At 41.1% G+C, this 21873-nt stretch overlaps 1 protein-coding gene across 5 annotated transcripts in view; it reads left to right on the top strand.

Moving 5' to 3' along the window:
* Positions 1-21873, top strand: part of BRINP3 (BMP/retinoic acid inducible neural specific 3) — a 326305-nt gene that overhangs the window by 10370 nt on the left and 294062 nt on the right. For 4 of the 5 annotated variants that reach the window (XM_054036464.1, XM_054036461.1, XM_054036465.1 and 1 more), the window contains exon 2: positions 14023-14308. In XM_054036464.1, coding sequence (XP_053892439.1) covers positions 14073-14308 — 236 coding nt within the window. In that variant the 5' untranslated portion in view covers positions 14023-14072. Of the gene's footprint in view, positions 1-13419; positions 13441-14022; positions 14309-21873 lie in introns of those variants that run through there. The other variant, XM_054036462.1, reaches the window with a different exon arrangement.

Here is a 21873-nt window from a genome sequence, read left to right as displayed (position 1 = left end):
CCCTAGATCGTACTTAGCCATGCTTGGAAAGCTGTTGGTCACCAAAGCTTTTTGTTTTAGGGCTTGATCCAACCGCTATTGCACTTAAAGGGAGCCTTTCCTTTGATTGCAATGGGATTTAGAGTGGGTCTTCAGAGTAGAGGTGTGGAGCTAACACTTTATATATCTAGTCCCCACTTTGAGATGACAGGAATACTTCCTTCAGTTGAAATTGAGCATTCAGTTTAGAAACTAATATGGGTTGAGCAGATGGATGGAAATAAATAGACCAGAATTGTTTTGTTACTTGGTGGTATGTCTTCTTACATATGCTCATGCTTATGTTTGTATATGTGTGCTTTTCACAGATATGTGATACTCAGTAGGCATGCTGGGCCAGAAAACTCCTGGCTGGGACTGATTATGAATGAGGTGGATATTAGTTCTCTTTGATTTCTGTGCTCTTCTGCAGTGGAGAATATTGCCCATCTAGTTTTTAGAAGCTTCCAGCTAGCTAAAACTTCCCTGAGTCTGATTTTAAAACAGGTGTCCTACAAAACAAATGAGTGAAAACATCTGTCTACCAATGGAATTTTCTATAGTGCTCATCCCCATAGTAGCTAAGTGCCAACTTTATAGATTCAGGGTTAACTGCACATCTCTCTCCTCACCCTCCACCCCACTCCTTTGGACAGAAGGCCTGTCCATTTGTTGGATCAGAAAATAAAAGCTCTATGCCAGTTCAAGTTCACCTTTTTTATGCCAAAAATCCTTTCGTTGAGTCTCTGGAAAACCCAGCCTGAACCAGTATATGCAAACACCCCAGGAGATGGTGCGTTTTTGCAGTTGTTTACAATCCCAGGTGTAATCACTACTGTCATAAAGTAGAAACAATCCTACATAACCCATGTATAAATTGAATACAATGATCCCCTAAGATACTGCATGGAGTTGCAATATCTGTCACACTAACATTGGCTACATATAAGTTTGCATTTGATGCCATTGGTTTAGTGTGCCTTTTGATCTGATGAAATACTGGGCCTGCTGCTACTGTCCCTGTAGGATAGGTTCCTAGCATTCTCTTTTCCCAAGAGAGAGAGTGCCATTTCTATTATAAACACCCCAATATCATTTGAAGTTTTAATTAAAATGTGTGGGCCAGATTGTAAATGTCCTTGTGCAGGTGCACAGAGAGTTGCCATGAAGCATTTTCCTCTGCCCTTCTCCAGCTGCACAGAGACCTCTGCATTAGCACTCCTTATGCTTGGGCAGGAACTGCTCACCACTCTTTCTCATCTAGGGACATAACCCCACCTTCTTTGCACCAGCCTGCAGAGTCAGGCTGGTGCACCACCAGGAGCAATCTTCCTGATTTTAAGGTGTCATGCAGATTACTCTTCCCAGCTCTGTTCACATGGAGAAGCCTGAGGAGAGAGCTTGTGATTGCCTCTGTCACAATCTTTGTTGGTTTACCTTCTCTGGCAGAATGACTGTATACTGCATGCTATGCGGGGCCATTGCATAAATGTCAGGATCTAGCCCTTTGCAAGTTTTTCTACAAGAGAGTAGGGTGAGAAGGATTTTACATTAGGGACCAAGCTCCAAACTCTGAAGTATGGATATAATTTAATTTGCCTCACAATGCCTAGTGTACATACACAGAGTTGAGATGGCAATTTCTGTGAGATCCAGTAGACCCACTCCACCTGTATTTGATATCAAAACCTTTTCACTCCATGCAAAGGGGTCAGTAACTTCAGAAAAAGGTTCTCACATCGCTTAAACATCCGAGGCATAAAGAATTGCTTTTCTACAAGCAACATCCCCGGTGCCCTTGTGAGCATGGAAAGCTAAATAGAGATTTAATCAGGCATGCTTTTATGCCTCTTGGAATTTGTGTAAATACAGATCCATAGGGCTTTCCGACTTGCAGCATGCTGTATGGCTCTAGATCTGATAGTAAGGTATATGCTGGCTCAGTTTCAACACGACACTGACAAATATGACAAAAAAAGGCTTTTGGTTAATATACACATTCCCTTTAATATGGACATATAGTTTTCCCATAATTTAACTGTGTTCTATCTATCAGATGCTTAGATAGTCATTACTGTAGTATTTAAGAGCCTTACATCAATAATGGATTTTATTCTCCAACATCTGTATGAGGTAGGAAAGTATTATTTCCAATGTAAAGATTAAGACCTGAGGCACTGGGTTGAATATGTGAATTTTCCTATTTAGCATAGATACCTAATCAGCCGTTATTTCTGTAGTGTGTGAGAGCTTCATAACCCCCCTGCGAGATGGAGAAGTGTTAATGTCCCCGTTTTACAGGTTGGGAACTAAGGCACAGAGAGACTCACTAGAGGTCACAGAGGAAGTCTGTGGCAGAACAGGGATTTGAATGCAGTCCCAGGTTATTACCCTACCCAGTGGATCATTCATCCTTCCCTAACTGCTCAGGATTTTCTCAATTCTCTCAGCACAAGAGAAATACCTGTTAACTCCATCTACTCCGGACAGATTAGGTGGATTAGATTTCTCCAGCCCACACTTTTCTAAGGCTGACTTACCAATTGAGGACTGTTTCCCTATCTGGAAGACACAAAACACAGGAAGAAACAATTTTGGGCCACCACCAAGTCTCACTCTTCCCATTCACTTCCAGCATCTCTTCGTTATTTGGAATATTAACATACAGGAAAGATCAAGCAGGAAACTGATTCCTTTGACACTATACAATCCACAGAGCAACAGCCTCCTCCGCTAAGATAGGAAAATAACTAAAATTGTAATTTGGGGACACTGCATCATGTCATCAGCTAAAATACATAAAAACCAATGAGCACAAGAGGATGAACGTAGATTAAGAATACTAAAAGAGTATGAAGGTGTTTGTGATTTGGGTTCTACCTTACATATTAAGATGTAGGTGGCAAAAGGTAAATTAGCTCTTTTACAAATAGCAGGGATTAAGAGAAAATCAAGTTTGATATACCAGACAGGTATTATATAAGGAGGAGCTAAAGTGATTGGCACTGGTGGTACACAGGTACAATAAAAACACACAGATGCATTCTATTAAGCACTCCCAGGGATCCTCTGGAGTTAAATTCTCTATAGGAATAGAAACACTAAATATTTTAAGCCACAGTAATGCAAGCAAAGAATGTGATCAAGGTAATGAAATCTTTACAATCCAGACAAACCAGATGATGGCTGCAGCTGTCAGGGCTGTCCCCTGATGGTTTAGATCTGGCTCACAGCTAGAGGCAATGAACAATGGCTAATAGAACAATGGGATCACCTGGTATGGAAAACCCAAAGTTCCTATCAACTCATGTTCTCTGACCTCCTGGGTCATAATTTAAAGGGGCCCTAACCTGTTTAGATTTGGCTTTTATAGTGAAGACAAAGGGAGGATATTGGTCCATTAAAGAGGCGCTATAAAAGAAAACATATTAGCTATAAAGAGCATATAATCAGGTATGACATCAGGACCTGGAGGCAGCCCATGCTATTTTAGAGCTTGCAGCGTAAAGCTTTTGCAAAGTCTAGCTAGTCTGATAAGTTTAACCACATTAATTCTTCTTAAAGAGTAACAGATTTATTTGGTCATACGCTTTTGTGGGTAAAAAAAAACACTTCTTCAGATGCATGGCATGCATTTTGTGGGTTTTTTACCCACAAAAGCTTATGCCCAAATAAATCTGTTAGTCTTTAAGGTGCCACCGGACTCCTCATTGGTTTTGTGGATACAGACTAACACGGCTACCCCCTGATAATTAATTCTTCTGAAACTCTCCCTCTATTATGGGTCAGAGGATAATAAAAAAGGACACTGACATCAGAATTCCTGAGATATCTGACCATGTCCTGCTATCCTGTGGGTCAAACTACAGGCTAACATACTGCTGAGACTCTGCAGGGTCAAAGTGACTGGAGGGAGGGCTTTTCAAAAGTGCTCCCCATTGGCCTATACCAGGGGTCGAGTATCAGAGGGGTAGCCGTGTTAGTCTGAATCTGTAAAAAGCAACATTGGGTCCTGTGGCACCTTTAAGACCAACAGAAGTATTGGGAGCATAAGCTTTCGTGGGTAAGAACCTCACCAGGGGTCGGCAACCTTTCAGAAGTAGTGTGCCGAGTCTTCTTTTATTCACTCTAATTTAAGGTTTCGTGTGCCAGTAATACATGTTAACGTTTTTAGAACGTCTCTTTCTCTAAATCTATAATATATAACTAAACTATTGTTGTATGTAAAGTAAATAAGGTTTTTAAAATGTTTAAGAAGCTTCATTTAAAATTAAATTAAAATGCAGAGCCCCCTGGACCGGTGGCCAGGATCCAGGCAGTGTGAGTGCCACTGAAAATCAGCTCGCGTGCCACCTTCGGCACACGTGCCATAGGTTGCCTACCCCTGGCCTACACTCTGCTGCCATGAAAGTCAATGGTAAAACTCCTGATGGTTTCAATGGTAAGACCAATGCTCAATGCTTTTGAAATCAGAAGGTTTAACACACTAGACAAAAGTCTTTTGACTGCCCAAACTTGCCTGTGGAAAACTTCCTCTGGCAGGCACCCCCACCCCCCCAAGCAGCCTCTGTCCCTTTTAGAAACATCACCAAGAATTTATGTTAGGGTCATGGGTAAGATACATTTTCTTTCCTCATGGGTCGTAAGTGGTTTTCCCCAAACAAAATCTGTGTCAATTTCAATAGTCTCATATAACAGCCGCCCCTAAGCCAGGATTTATTGTAGCTCTGTCCAAATGAAAGAGAATGATTGGCTGCAGCCAGCCCCAGTAAAAACAACTGTCTGCAGTCAGGCTTTATCCATCCTAAGTGCCTCTTACTTCTGGCCCAGACACACTTAGTGTCCTTCAGTTAGGAAAGCTGCTCTCAGGGAGAGCTTTCCTTTCCACAGAACCCTGTGCTCTAAAATTATAGCAGAGCTTTCAGGTAGCTATCTCCTGCTTCTCCTGGTCCTCATTAACTTCTTCTTTGCCCTCTGAGTGCATAGAGTCTATACCCCACCCCCCTCCAAACACCTGCTTACACAAAGCACAATATCATGCCTTTGACTGTATCAAGCATAGGTTCCCTTTTGCAGTCCTGCAAAAATTCAGTTTTGGGAAAGTGTTTACTTCATGGATTCACTGCTTTCCTTCAAGCAACAAATAAACATTGAAGTCCCATGGCCAAAATTCCCATATTGTTGGATGGTGTATGGTACATGCTAGGAGTGTATCGTGTCCTATTTGTTACTCATTCATTAATTACCCTTCTTCACAATCCATAAAGAATTCTGACCCAATCCATAAGAACATAAGAATGGCCATATTGGGTCAGACCAAAGGTCCATCCAGCCCAGTATCCTGTCTGCTGACAGTGGCCAATGCTAGGTGCCCCAGAGGGAGTGAACCTAACAGGTAATGATCTCTCTCCTTCCATCCATCTCCAGCCTCTGACAAACAGAGGCTAGGGACACCATTCCTTACCCATCCATTGCCATTAATGGACTTAACCTCCATGAATTTATCTAGTTCTCTTTTAAACGCTGCTATAGTCCTAGCCTTCACAATCTCCTCAGGCAAGGAGTTCCACAGGTTGACTGTGTGCGGTGTGAAGAAGAACGTCCTTTATTTGTTTTAAATCTGCTGCCCATTAATTTCATTTGGTGGCCCCCAGTTCTTATATTATGGGAACAAGTATATAACTTTTTCTTATTCACTTTCTCCATACCACTCATGATTTTATATACCTGTATCATATCCCCCTTTAGTCTCCTCTTTTTCAAGCTGAAAAGTCCTAGCGTCTTTAATCTCTCCTCATATGGGACCCTTTCCAAACCCCTAATCATTTTAGTTGCCCTTCTCTGAACCTTTTCTAATGCCAGTATAACTTTTTTGAGATGAGGAGACCACATCTGTACGCAGTATTCAAGATGTGGGCGTACCATGGATTTATATAAGGGCAATAAGATATTCTCCATCTTATTCTCTATCCCTTTTTTAATGATTCCTAACATCCTGTTTGCTTTCTGACTGCTGCTGCACACTGTGTGGACGTCTTCAGAGAACTAGCCACAACGACGCCCACAAGATCTTTTTCCTGATTAGTTGTAGTTAAATTAGCCCCCATCATATTGTATGTATAATTAGGGTTATTTTTTTTCTAATGTGCATTACTTTACATTTATCCACGTTAACTTCCATTTGCCATTTTGTTGCCCAATCACTTAGTTTTGTGAGATCTTTTTGAAGTTCTTCACAGTCTGCTTTGGTCTTAACTATCTTGGGCAGTTTAGTATCGTCTGCAAACTTTGCCACCTCACTGTTTACCCCTTTCTCCAGATAGTTTATGAATGAGTTGAATAGGATTGGTCCTAGGACTGAACTTTGGGGAACACCACTAGTTACCCTCTCCATCCTGAAAATTTATCATTTATTTCTACCCTTTGTTCCCCGTCTTTTAACCAGTTCTCAATCCATGAAAGGATCTTCCTTCTGATCCCATGACAACTTAATTTACATAAGAGTCTTTGGTGAGGGACCTTGTTTATAATGTTGCAAAGAAATCTCATAGTTCTGTATTCTTTCATTAGGCAATAACTAGTTGAACTCATGGCTTGTATTTTGCTAATATTGGACAGTGTGGGCCAGATTTTTAAAGATATTTAGAGGCATAAAGATGCAGACCATGCACATAGTAGCTTTTAAATCATTGACAGCTAGGCACCTAACTTGCTTAGTTACTTTTGAAAATCCCAGTAGTGCCTAGGTGCATTTTTAGGTGTTTGAATATCTTTGGAGACCTGGCCCTGTGTTACTCTCTCAGTTGAAGTGAGCTTTACTGCTTTGTGTGAAATGACTCTTGAGACTGCTTATTATTAAGAACATAACAATGGACAAAATTATTGCAATTTACCATTGTCCCAAATTTGAAACACATTAAGATCCTGCTCTATTGACGTCAATGGTAAAATTCCCATAGACTTAAATGGGAGTAAAGCCAGAGCCCTAGTGTTATATGCTTTGGTTATCTTTTGGAAAGATTGCACTGTATTTAATGTTTCTTTCCTCAATAGTACAAAAATCCACTTTCAGATTTAAGTTAGTTAGAGATGATCCTGACTGGTCAGTGTTTGAACTGTAACCTCTCTGGGAGAGGGGCAAGCTATTTTCATTTCATGCGTATAGGTACGTATGAGGCCCTGATCCGTGACTGGGACCTCTAGGTGCTAGTGTAATACAAATACATAATGATAATATCTGAAATTGAAATCACGGAGACCTTTGGGCAGCCAGTGGGGTTAACACAATACTTATGGATAAGTTGCTTCACTCTGACCATCTAATTTCAAAAGGGATAATTAGTTGTTTGTTTACCCATCTGACTGTGAATATTCCTGTTTGCACTCTCTTTCTCTTTTGGTTAGATCTGAAGGAATTAGGATTCCTCCATTACTGGCTACTGAAGCAGAAACTTGAGCTTGGAAACATTACAATTTTCTAATATTTGTGCAGTGATGGGAATTATATTTCCTGCTAAATTATATATTATTTGTCCTTTGAAATGCCACATTTATATAAGTATATATGAGTAGGACTATGTTTTCTTTGCATTTAACCATAGAGGAAACAAAGGGCCAGATCACCTCTACTCCCCCAGCAGAGAAACCTTTTTCCTTTCCCTGCCACTCGTTGAGTCCCTCTTTGGCTACACAGTAGCAACTACAGTGTAGATGCGAGGGAGAGTTAAAACAACTTAAAGCTCTGGGAGTATTAACTTTCTGGTGGGTGGGCAGGTGATAGTTCCTCAGATTGCCTGGTCCACTGCTCCTCCTCCTCTTCCCTTCCTGTGAGAGGTGGCACTCCTTTCTGCTCTGGTGCCAGGAGTGCCAAATGTGTTGTTTCATGTTTACATGGGGAGGGAGCCAAGGATGTAGAGGCTGCTTGATAGATTTATTAGCTGAAAAGAGAGAGGGGCGAGGGGGGGGAACATACAGTAACTCCTCGCTTAATGTTGTAGTTATGTTTCTGAAAAATGCGACTTTAAATGAAATGATGTTAAGTGAATCCAATTTCCCTGTAAGAATTAATGTAAATAGGGGGGATTAGGTTCAAGGGAAACTTTTTTCACCAGACAAAAAACTATATATATATGTGTGTGTGTATATATATATATATATATATATATATATATATAGACACATACACACAGTATAAGTTTTAAACAAACAATTGAATATTGTACACAGCAATGATGATTGTGAAGCTTGGTTGAGGTGGTGAAGTCAGAGGGTGGAAGAGGGTGGGATATTTCCCAGGGAATGCCTTACTGCTAAATGATGAACTAGCATTTGGCTGAGCCCTCAAGGGTTAACACGTTGTTATTGTAGCCTCACACTCTACAAGGTAGCACGAATGGAGGGATGGGAGACAGCATGGCAGACAGAGACAGAGACACACATCCTGTGTGTGGGAGAGAAAGAGAGATACACATTGCCCTTTTAAGTACGCTGACCCCACTCTAAGTACATTTCCTTTAAAAAAAATCAGGAAGTTGAGACAGCAGCTGCGGCCAGCAAGTCCTCTCTATCCTGAGACCTGTCCTGTCCCTACCCTGCTGTATATGGAGAAGGGGTAAGCGGGGGGCAGGAATAGGGGGGAAGAGGGACACCCTGACATTAGCCCCTCTCTTCCCTCCTCCCCTGCACAGCAAGCAGGAGGCTCCCGGGAGCAGCTCCAAGGCAGAGGGCAGGAGCTAGGGTTACCATATTTCAACAATCAAAAAAGAGGACACGGGGTACCGCCCTAGCCCTGGTCCAGCCCCACCTCCTCCCACTTCCTGCCCCCCTCAGAATTCCCCTACCCCCTACCTGTCCCCTGACTGCCCTCTCCTGAGACCCCCCTCACCCTAACTGCCCCCAGGACCCTACCCCCTATCTAAGTCTCCCTGCTCCCTGTCCCTTGCCTGCCCCAACCTCTCTCTACACCCCCTTCTCCTGACAGCCCCCCCAGAACCTCCGACCAATCTAACCCCCCATTCCCTGACCCTTGCCTGTCCCCCCACCAGGCCGAGGGAGAGCGGCGAGCTCCATGTGCAGCCAAACGCTGTGGCGCTGCTCTGCGGGGGGGGGAGGGGCTCTGGCTGCTAGAGGCCCCAGTGGCTGTGAGCGGCTTTCAATCAGGCCCAGCCGTCCAATCAGCCGTGCTGCACTCTGCATGAGGGGAAGGGGGAAATCCCAGACATTTCTACTTTATTAGAAATCCCACCCCGGACGGCCATTTAAAGCTGAAAAAGCCGGACATGTCTGGGGAAACCCAGACGGATGGTAACCCTAGCAGGAGCAACACAAGGCAGTGCAGGGAGGCACAGCTGAACTGCAGGCAATTGATAGCCTGCTGGGAGGCTGCCACACAGGGAACTTAAGGGAGCGGGGAGCTGATAGGGGGGCTGCCAGTCCACCCTGGTTTCAAGCCCCCACCAGCTAACTTCAATGGGCTGCTCTTCCTGCAAGCAGTGGACAAAGCAGGCGGCTGCCAAACAACGTTATAAGGGAGCATTGCACAACATTAAACGAGCATGTTCCCTAATTGATCAGCAATGAAACAACGTTAATCGGGACGACTTTAAGTGAGCAGTTACCGTATGTAGTCTGTCATTACATTCTATTTTTCCACAGTTCTAAAAGACATACTAGTGCAACTCGCTAGGACACTTTGCTCCCACTGTTAAGAACTGCACACAGGCAGTCATTTATGGTTAATAAAAACCAACTTTATTGAACGTATTATGTAAGGCTACACATTCTTATTCACCAATATATGACAAACTATCTATCTATCTATCTATCTATCTACAGACATATCTCTTTTATAGAATACTTTTAACACCCACAGCCCACCTGACCAAGAAGTCAAGGATACCATGTTTTGTTAAGGATACCATGAATTATGGCTTAAGGTGACTTTACAGTATTTCTTTCTTGTGAGGATTTAAGTTGGCGTAATTTGCTTTTTCTTGAACATGCTGTTTAAGATGTTCCTGCACAAAGCAGCCCACATCTTAATTACATAATTGAGATAGCTCCATGCTTCTTCTGTGTACTCTATCCTCATCACATACGAATTAGCAATTTGTGTTCGGTAAGCAAAAGAGTGCATTATGGGCCCAAGAAGACACTTCTATTCTGTTCTGTCTGGGGTATTATTTAGTTTCCTAGTGGGTTTTCATGATAGTGTTATATAATTATATGAAATCAATACATTAAAAACAAAATGTTCTTCAACTGACAAAGGGGAATCCCTATGTTATCTATGAATACTGGAACTAGTAAAGTTTGTGCTGGTGGCAATACCTGGTCTGGCCTGGTTGGGGCCAGATTCTCAGCTAGTCTAAACTGACATAGCTCCATAGCCTTCAATTTACACAAGCTGAGTATCGAGTTTTGATATCCCAAGAAGATACTGAGTCAAATTCATCCCCAGGTAACACCAAGAAGGTCACTGGATTTATACCAGGGAGGAGTTTGGTTCCTTGAATAATACTTTACAGCAAAAGTTAGAAGAGAGAAGGATGAGAACTTTTTTTTACATGCTCAGTGTCTGCAAGAGGCGAAAGAATAGAACCCTTCAGTCATGGATCAAATAATTTTGCAAAAATATCTGTGCTCATTTCAGTCATCCCATTCTGAGGCAGCACTTTTGAGAGGCAATATTTTGATTCTTGCATGATTACATCAGTGTCCTCCTCTAGTTTAAAATCCATGATCCCTATTTTCCAGCAGATGTCCCTGTCTTCACATCCCACACCCCAACTCAACAGGAGTTCCACATTAAACTTAATGCCTCATGGAAGACTCTGGTGAAGCTCTCTGACAGGGATTCAAACTATGGGCTTTGTGTGCTCTATCAGTCCTGTAACTGTCTTTGAACATTGTTTTCTGTGTGCGTGTGTTTTATTTCAAACAGCAACATTTCTCTCCCCCTGGTGCTATCCCTTCCTAATAAAGAAAAGGTAACTAAAACAAATGACCATGAGGAATGATGGTCTTGTGGTTAAGGCACTATATGGAGACTCAGAGATTGGAGTTCACATCACAGACTCACTGCACAAGCTTGGGACAATCACTTAGGCTGAGATTTTCAAAGCTGTCCTATGGAGTCAACTTTTAATGGAAATTATCCCTAAGATTGCTTTAAAAATCTTACCCTTAGCCTTAGTCTACACTAAGCGGTGTAGGGGTGATCGATCTAAGTAACGCAACTTCAGCTACGTGAATAACGTAGCTGAAGTCGACGTATTTAGACCTACTCACCGCGGTGTCTTCACTGTGGTGAGTCGACTGCTGCCGCTCCCCCATTGACTCTGCCTATGCCTCTCACGGCGGTGGAGTACAGGAGTCAATGAGAGAGCACTTGGGGGTTGATTTATTGTGTCTAGAATAGATGCGATAAATCAACCCCCGCTGGATCGATCACTGCCCGCCTATCCGGTGGGTAGTGTAGATATACCCTTAGTCTCTTTATTTTTCAGTTCCTCATCTGTAAAACGTGGAGAATAGTCCTCCTTTACCTTATTGGGATATTTTGAAGATAAATATGCTAATGATTTGGAAATAGTCAAATAATACGGTGCCTGGACCATATAAGCTGCTAGATAGATGCAACGTAAGATGTACACAATTTGTAAATGTACAATTTTAAAAACATATATAGTGTACTTAGTTTCTATGAGACTACAGTGTCTGTAAGTAGTAAACACATATTTAAACTCCTGTTTTAGACTAAAATATAGATACCTTTTAAAAAAGTGGATTATTTGCTTCATAGACTATACCAGGCTCTTCAGTACCGTTATGCAGCTCTTTGATTTATGATATTCTATTAGGTGTAGCGTTGTAGCAAGTTACAGTATAGGATCCTTTACCGCACTTATTCAAGAGTATATTAAGGAAATAATATAGGAAAATGCTACAAGTACATAAGTAATCAGTGTTCTAACATTAAATCTTCCTTTTTAAAACATCAAGCAACTCAATCAGTCATCATTATAATTTAATGGTCTGAAAGAAGCACCCAGAAGAGTAAACTTCTTGTCTTTCATTCTTGCAATTTAAAACATTATTATTTCATAAAAAAAGTAATTTAAAAGGAATCAATGTCTTCACTGTTAGTGGCAAATTGTCAGGGGAATTTAGCTGTACAAATCAGAGTCCTCCTACTCCCATTTGCTGCTGTCTATGATGGGAGACTGTCCTAGGCCTCCAGATGAAGGGAACATAGCTGCCTATGCAACACAGTTTTGTTCTTCACTGCCCACTGGGGAGTTTTGTTATAATTCAGCTCTGTGGGGACAGGGAGGTCAAGTTGTCTCTGCTGAAATTACTCTTCTTGGTAGAACACTGCTATCATGGCTTCTTTGCTTAGCCTAAATTGGGACTAAGGGTTAACAGGAAAACATCTAGTAACCAAATGGCCATAGCAGCTTTTGCAGGGTGGGAGGGTCAAGATTGCATTGCTATAAACTTTAGCTTTTCAGTGTCACTTCCGTTTCCTTCTGATTTGTCATGCAATTTGCTGAACATCATATTTAATAGATTTCAGATTGTGGAGAGAAAAATCAAATCTGGGGAGAAAACTGCCATATCTTTGTGTTCTGTGCATAAATGTATGTTCAGCACACAGAAACTGGAAGCTTTTGAGTATGTAAACAGCCACGTGAGAAATTAAATGAGCTTCCTGAATTCTAAAGGAAAAAGGATTTATAATGCAGTCTGCATTTGGTGACCACGAATCTTCTGCAGTTGCTTAATTTGAAACATGCAAATAGTCTCATTTACTTCAGTGAAATTACTCATGTGCTTAAAGTTAAGCATATGTGTGTTTGCAGGATCAGGACCAAAATGGTCAATAGTCATCTTCATGCCTTAGAAAAGTATAATAAACCTTAACTGTTCCTTTGGTTACACGAACAGGATGATGCTTATATCCTCAGACTATAGGGGCTCCTTGGGTCAAATCTACTATTGCTCCATGCTTGAGCCAATTGGCTTCCTGCAGCTGATGTGTTTATGATCCATACCCAGGACTTTCTGGAGTAATTAATGTACTGTCTAGAATAAGTGCATGGCGCATCTTTATTCAGCTACAGCACCTCTTTTATAATGGACTAATAATTAGAAAATGTGTAACCGCAATACATCTATTTTATATGAAAATAGACTTCATTTAGGAACTGTTTGTAGATAAAGGTGTTGGTGTCAACCATAATACTCCCGGCCAAGATAAAAAGTTCACAGCAGGGGCCTTTGTAAAAATGATTATAACGGCTGCTGTCATATTTAAATACAAATAAAAAGGACATTTTTCTTTGTAGATGCATCCACTAGAAAAAAAGATCACAGAACCAGACTCTATTCAATTCCATGCTGATTCAAAATGAACTGAAGGTAACAACTACAATGTTTTAATCAATCTAAGTACCTTTATGGCCCTCAGCACCACAGTATCTATCAGGCCCTCACAATCATGAATAGATTTTATCCTCACAAAGACCCCATGAGTAAGGGAGGCATTTTCCTGTTTCACAGATGAGGAACTGAGGCACACAAAAATTAAGTGCCTTTTCCATGGTCACACTGAAAGTCTTTGGTGGAAGCAATAATTGAATCCAGGTTTCCTGAATCCCTCCATTGTTCTCTCCACTAGACCAGTCTTCCTATCTTTTATACATATGTGTTGTTGGAACGTTGTATGCCAGTGTTAAGAGGTAATAACTCCTCCTTTGCTTGTTTGTAGGGTTTTAGGAAACAAACATACATCTGTTAGAGGTTTCCATGCAACAGGGAAATAGCACAGAATACTGAGAAATTAAACCGTGTGCTGTTAACTAGCCTAAAGGGTTTATGCTAATATAAAATGTAATAAAAATAGAGGCCACTGTCTCTTTAAGATGAAAGAAAGGAAACTTGTATCTGCTTCCAAGGAATGACTAGCGTGTACTTATCTAATTGACTGTATATTTTGTCTAGGTGTTGAGGGAAAGCTAAGAGAATGAAGACTCTAAGCCCACAGTGGAAGCATGATATGGCGATGCAGTGGTGGTGCTGAATTGTTCTCTCTGATGGCTCTATGGGAGTGGATAGCACTGAGTCTTCATTGCTGGGTTTTAGCGGTTGCTGCCGTTTCGGATCAGCATGCCACAAGCTCCTTCGACTGGCTCCTCTCTGATAAGGGACCCTTCCATCGCTCACAGGAATACACAGATTTTGTGGACAGAAGTCGACAGGGATTTAGCACAAGATACAAGATTTACAGGTATGAAGCAAAGGGAAGGCAATTACAGAGATTTCATCCTTAGAAGTTATACGTACATAATAAGAGTTTGTTTGTTTTTTAAGGGAAAGTGTCAGATGTGGGAACAAATTCATAGACTAATTAATTGCTGAAATATATGTAGGGCCATTTTTGCATTATATATTATGGAAATGTTTGCTTATGCTGTTTTTGTCTTGTTTTAAGAGATTTTGGTGACTGATAAAGTTGATCTGGAAATAATTGACAGCAACCATGTCTTCCTGAAATTCCTGGGCTCTCCTGCAAAGTAACGTTAACTCCCAATAATATCCTGAGACATTAATTTCTCTTCCCTAATTGCTGAGGGATAGATCAGAGCACCCTTGTTTAACCAGAATAGTACCTTGCTTCTCAAGTAGTTACATTGATTGAAACCAATGACAAATCATTGACTTCAGTGGGGCCAGGATTTCACCCAGCCTCAGTATCGGTAGCTTAAAATGACTCAAAGATTTTAAATATAGGTAGGTCCATGGTTTCAAAAGCAGCTTTTAATTTTGGATTCTTCATTCCTTAGGACCTGATTTTCCACAATGCGGAGCACCCTCAGCTGCTATTGACTGGAGCTGTGGGTGCTCAGCCCTTCTGAATTCAGGCATTTGGTTGGCCTGATTATGATTGAATAGACAAAAAGAGAGGCACCCAAAATTAGAGGCCAGTTTTGAAAATGCAGGTTTCACTGCAGAATTGCTTTTGCTGATTGTCTGCAGCCTGCCAATCCTCTGTTCTGCTGAGTCAACTAAGAGCTACATTGTTCTTGTCACTATGACAAGGTAAACAATTCAAGATGTATATTAACAAATATGTTATCTTTAAAAATGAAATGGGAAGTAGAAGGGAGAATACAATGGGATGGTAGAGAGCCTATGGGTAAAGAGAAAGGAGGGGGGAAAGGGGGGCCCATGATACAAAGGGAAAAGGAGGGAAGTCTGACAGAAGAGACATTTTTCTCTCTTAATGTTCTGGACATAGACAAACAGTTCTCCACCAGCCAAGGGAAGGAGGCTTCAACAAATACAGTACAGGCCATCTGTCAGCTTCTCCCATAATTCAGCCCCCCTATCTGCACTTAAGCCCATAAAATGGTTTACACAGGTACCTGTTCTGCACAGATTGTTCTGTGGCAGTTTCCAGCTTTTTTGTAAACAGGAAGCCGTGTATTAGAGAAAAGGAAAATATTTATTTATTTATTTTACCAGTGTTCAATCAAATTACTGGTAACTTATTATAAGTTTGTTTAGAATTTTGAAGCTGATACATTTTGTATCTTAAAACACCTGGCCTATTTTCCTTTTCTCTGTGCATTCACCAGAGGGCGCTGTGTTGCAGGTCAATTTTGCTGTAGGATCTCCTGCAGCAGAAAGAGGAATTAAAAACATTTTGCAATAAAATGTGATTCAGAAATGTGCACTGATAAAGTAGTCTGTCTCAACTGAATAGCAGCACTCGATATGTACTGCATTTTAAGAGCCAGCCATCAAAGCCAATAATATAAAGTCTGAAAGAATGTATTTTATTTATATTATTTTCTACTAGTCAACAGTGAACCAACATTATCTTGGTAACAAAATGAAAGAAGTGTATTTTAGTTTAATCCTTTCAATAAGGTCATGGAGAATGTACTATGTCCAACCACCTTTAGGACTACAAGAATCTGAGAAGGATTTTTTTGTGTTTTTTTTTTCCTCCTTCTCCGAGCCGTCATTACAGAAACATTGTCAAGTCTGGCAGATCTGTAATCAGACCTGTCATATTTGTTTAAGTTTGTGGGTGTATTTACATTGCTCCATCCCTCAGAGAGCAGGATTCGTGTATATTTCAATACCATGCCTACTCCCCTCAAGAAATGTGCAGGCAGGCAAAACAGAGGAGTAGAACATTAAATTGCTACTGCTGATCAACAAGAAACAGTACCCTGTGAATATCAATTCCCCAGATAAGAAACCTAACACTAAGATTTCCTTATAAGACTACCACCCCCTTCATAAGTTGTTCAGAACCAATGTTAAATATGGGGAAATACTGTAAAATATTGGAGAATTTTTTAAAATAAAGGTTGTTTTTAATCCCTATTGATTTTCTATGGACTGTCACAGATAAAGGTATGTGGTGCCTAATTGCTCTCCTCCTGCCTGACAACCCTCTGTATTTCCTGAATGAATGTGACCTACCATGTCCAGGGTTAAAGGGAGGTGGTGTCAGCTGCCTTCTTGTCATCACATCCACATCAGCCCCAAAAGGCTCTCCAGGGCTTGCTGATGATGGCTGAGGAGGGGATGAAATGGGCTGAGAGAATGAATTATTTTATGTATGATTCTCTTCTATGCTGGAACCCTTTTCATTGAGGAGGTTGTGGGAGCACTGCTGGCTGGCATAGCCCTTATAACACAGCAGTGATGGAATAGGTGGAGTGATTCAGGGCAAATAGTTTGAAGTGTTCCTTGTGAAGTTCATTTCTCACCAGAGTCCTCCTTCAGTGGCTCTTTCCACAGACGAGGGTAATAGAATCCTTGGGTATTGTGCGGAGCAGCTGCTAGCATATAGGGAGTAGGAGCAGAGACTAAAAGTCAACCTGTATTTTGGAAGGTAGGTTTCTGCACTGTAGGTGCACAACAAGCTGCAGCAGGCAGCAGCTCACTTTCTATCTCTGCAGTCCAGCCCCACCAGCCAATATGGAAAGTGACCCATTTGATCTCTAGAGCCACATCCCACATCCTTACACAACAACTGCTCTACTCAGTTATTGTCTAATCAGCAACAGCCTAAAGCTGACCAGATGCTCATATAAATACATTTAAATAAAATAATCATAGTAAAAGTGTTCAGCTGCTGGAAACCTGCATTCTGTGACATATTTAACTACTGTTCAAAAATGATGGTGCCCTTTTTTCTTGTGGATGGTGTTTGACCAGGAGGAGAGCACAACATATGATTTTTGTTTTCCAAAAGCAGAAAAATTATGCTATGACTAAAATTCTGTTCTCTTTCCCATGGAATATTTTTGCTTTCAGTGTAGTATTTTCTATTACAATCATGTTCAGAATAAAAAGAGATCATTCATTTTATCTTGTTGATCTTTAAATAAAGCCATTTAATGCATATTTACAGAAACAGTAAAATGCTAGAGAGTAAAGACATGATCCTGTATCATTAAAACCAGTGGAAGTTTTGCCACTGACTTGAATGGGAGCAGGATCATGCCCTAAATGCCCACAAAAATACAGAATTATTAAAAGACCACTGAAGTGTCAAATACCGAGAAGAATAGGATTTTACTATGACTAGTGCTATAAGCTTGATGGCGGTGCTGAATGAGGGAGCTCTGTGGGAGCATTTTGTGGTTGTCTGATAATAACTATTGCCTGAAAACAGTGTTATACAATTGAACTCAAGAATATTCATTGACTAAGAATCTCCAGTTATTTGATGGTTTTCAAACAAATCTATCTCATGTCAGAGAATGGATCGATTTTAGATGTTTTGTCTAGGTACTGTCTAGACAAGTCTAAGCCCAAAATATGATCTAATTTCCTTGAGCTTCCATTTTTATCATTTTAATTTTCATCATCCACCGGGTTCCCAAACTACATAACCTGCCTACATTTTAGAAAGTCATGCTCTGGGCTAAAACACTTCTCAAAATCTCCAGACCCCTACATTCTAAATTCTACAGGTACAAACACCAAGATTCTAGGCTGATGTTCCTAATTTCTCCTTATTTCCTAATTTTGTTTGTATGTCCATGTAGTAAAGAGAGAACGAATCATGTTGCACAATCACTCTCTTGTCACTATAAAGGAGTATTCACCTTGCTATGAAAGTTACTGGTATAAATCATAGAGATAAAGCCAAAGGCTGGTACTGTGTGAGTGGTACATATTAACTGAATCCATTTTTTATAGAAGGTTCCTAACCTAAGCAGAACAGGCACATTTCTGAAGGAAAAAGATGTAATTTCTACCACCTCTTTATTTAGTTTTTAGAGAGTATAATGGCTAGTGAAAATAAAACAGGTACGTGAAGTAGGGAAGAACAGTGTTAGTGCTTGGCAAGTTGTTATATTTTAATCCATTAACTAAGGATCAGTTATCTCTGTGTGTGTGTACATAGGCACGTAATCTGATTCTGCAAAAGTACAGAGTGCTTTCAACTCCTTCAACAATAGGACAGGGCTGGAAGCTAGCACACATGTAATTCACTGAATTCCCGTTGGTTACGGGAACCAGAGAACAATACAGTATCACAACTAATGTTATAGATTGTGCCACTAAAAAGTACCCTATATATTGGATCATAAGCCAGTTTGTTTATAAGCTGACCCCCCCAAGATGGATAAGTAAAAATGGAAAAATTTTATGACCTGTTCATATACAGGGGTCAGCAAACTTTGGCTCCTGGTCCATCAGCCGCTGGTGGTCCGAGATGGTTTGTTTACTTCGAGCGTCCGCAGGCACGGAGGTAAACCTAAGTAAACAAAGTGTCCCGGCGCACCAGCTGCTTACCCTTATGGGCTGGGACAGCAACTGGTGGGGAAATTTTTTGGGGGGGAGAAGCTGGGGGTCAGGATAGTAACCTCTATGACCACCCTCTACATGACCCCACCTCTAGCCTGGGACCCCCACACTCTCCCCATCCCATCCCTTCCCACCTTATCTGGGGAGGACCAGGGAAGGAAGTCTCTGGCCTGGCTGGAGTTGCTCCGGCAAGCTGGGCAGTGCGGCCACAGCCTACTTCAGCGGGCCAGACCGGGCGGCGGGGCTGCAGCATGTTCCAGCGGGCTGGGACAGGTGGCGCGGTTGCAGCCTGCTCTGGGGGGGGGGGAGGGGGCGGGGCCAAGCAGCACGGCTGAAGCCTGCCAGCCGGAGCTGCAGCTGCTTCGGAGGCTGGGGGGAGAGCAGCGTGGCCAGAAGCGGAGAGACTCTGGCCCCGCCTCTTCTCTTCTGGCTCTGCTGGCTGTGCTGCTTCTCCTTGCTCCCTCTGTTGGGGGGAGGGGCTGTGTCCCACCTCTCCCTCTCTATATCCATTCATAAGCCGACCCCTTTCTCTGGTGCTTCCCTTTTTTACTAAAAATATTGGCTTATGAACGAGTATAGACGGTAGTCATTTTCTGCACTGCAGAATGATATGCCCTATAATTTCCAGTAGGAAGTTCCACGCATGCCATGGACAGATTTAACTACTGCAGTTGTTTTGTTTTTTTGTGGAATTTACTACAATTAAGCTACAGACAGAGCTGTGCAGAAAAGCACCTGGACTGATTCTGGAGAAGTGTGCTGGCCTCTAAATTAGCTGGATTGCTGTACTGATATTTATGGAATAGTCTTTCTGTGTTGAATAAAAGTTAAAAATTTTGTTAAGGAATTTCAAGTTTGTGCTTTGTTATTGTATACTCACATAATACACAGTGTTACTTATGCAAATCAGCAGGCAGGGAAGAGGGATCAAAAACCAAACAAAAGGAGACTAGAGAAATGCCAGATATGGAAAGAGTGATTGGGAAATTGGGAAAGCAGGTGTAAAGATAATTCTTTCTTGGATTGTTTAGAACATTACAACTATGTATCATGGACCTGCACACTTACTTGGGTCATATAGAGCTCCTTGCTAGATTGAGTAGGAATCGTGTGATTTTTCTACTGTAATCTGATGGTTTCCTTCCAAAATTTGTGATGTACCAGCAAGGATTATTTCCTCTTTTTCTTTTCTACTTATTGCACAAGGCTTTATTCTGATAATGTAATGACAGATAATTTAGTCAGAAGGAGAATAATTTAAAATATGAATTAACTTGTTAAACAGTTTTAGTCACTGCTAACAAATGAGCAATAGAAATTCACAGACAATTTTGGCCAAAAATAATAATAATAAAAATGCTGAGGTTCTCACAAACCTGTAGAATTCTATGCAACATGAAATTAACATCCTATTTTTTTAAATGCCCTTTTCTAATGAAGATGTTGTGTTTCTTTGTTTTTGGGTCAGGGGTGCAATTAAGGAATAAAAAAATAATGTTATACCTAACAAATACTTCCATGGTAAAGAATACTGCTTTATCTGATGTACTCTAAATTCATTTCTAACCTACAATTTGAAGTAAACAACATTAAGAGCCAGATTATGCAGTTCTTAATAATGTTCTTTAGCACTTGCTCATACAGGTAGTCCCCACTGAAGTCAAATGTAGTATTGGGGACTGTGCCTTCAAAGGCTGAGCTTCCCAAACAGAGAGTCTGTGCAGGGTGCTGTGAAGCTCTTGTTATGCCCAGTGCATTGGAAAGGGACACAGAATAAAGCAGATGTCTTGAAATATCCTTAAACAGTCAGTGATCACTCAACTACACAACTAGCAGCAGCACAAGCTGTCTTTCACTGCCCTACCAATGTAGCTGAACAATGAGCTGGATGGATCACCCATAGATTAAAGAGGTGGTTCCATCTCTGTGTCTATAACGCCCATAACCACTCTGATGAGAGTGCTAATAATGCTAACTGTTGGTTGGATTGTGAAAACCTAGTACACTGGGTGCAGTACTGAGACCAATATAAGATACAATGAACATCAGACAGGAACAGCTTTTAGTTGCTACCAATTTGTGGCTGATCTGAATTGTTGAGCCAGAGATTTTAGGGGGATGAGAGAGATTAATTCCCGTACCTACATTAAATAATGGATAATGACGTTTCTGTAATAAAATGTCAGGTGTGTATTGTTTTGGACACAAAGCCTATCCCAATCTGCCGTGAGCATGATGGAAAGTATGGAGAAATTTCTGATAGCATCCCTTTCAAATGACTAAGGTCACTTTATACCTTTCTTGGTGCTATTATTTCAGTTTGTCAGGCTGAAGACTTTACAAGACATTACTACTTCTAATTAGGCTTTACTGTGACTGTTCTCTTTTTAAGCAGAAGGGCCAGAAATGTCCTTTCCTTGAATTAAAAAAAAGCTTCTTCAGAATGCAGGGGAAAACCCTAATTCCTCAGTTTCTGTGCATTCCCATTGTTCCTTATTTTGTCCTTAATGCTAACACACGCACCCTGAACCCCACAATAAATAAAACAGAATGGTAGTGATAGGCAAGGGGAACATGACCAAAGTGATTGGAAGGAAAACTGAATAAAATTACACTGTGAAGCTATAGGAAAAATGAACTGTGCTCAGATATTAGTGTACTTTTAGGCAGCTTTATGAAAGTAGGGAACCTCTGACTTCATCTCTGCTGAAGCTCTGGCTGCTTGTACATTGCACTGCATGCACGTCATTGCTAGACACTGAGAACTGAGATTATAAATGCACTTCAGGGAAAACATGGTTACTCTCCACAATTGCAGTTTCAAAGGGGAATAATCAGCAGAAACAGTCCAGTCTGCTTTTTCCAGAGAATCTCTGCATTGGTAAATTGCTTTTGGCTTTTATCATAATTGGTCCATTTCCTTTAGGGAATTTTCCATTCAGCCTGATTGGAAAAAAGCATACAATATTCAGAGGGGGATCATCATTCTCTGAAGGTGTGCCAAGGAATAGT

Source organism: Malaclemys terrapin, chromosome 8, assembly GCF_027887155.1.
Source record: "Malaclemys terrapin pileata isolate rMalTer1 chromosome 8, rMalTer1.hap1, whole genome shotgun sequence".
Classification (NCBI taxonomy): Eukaryota; Metazoa; Chordata; order Testudines; family Emydidae; genus Malaclemys; species Malaclemys terrapin.
Note: the sequence above shows the minus strand (reverse complement) of the source record. Positions and strands in the feature narration are given on the sequence as shown.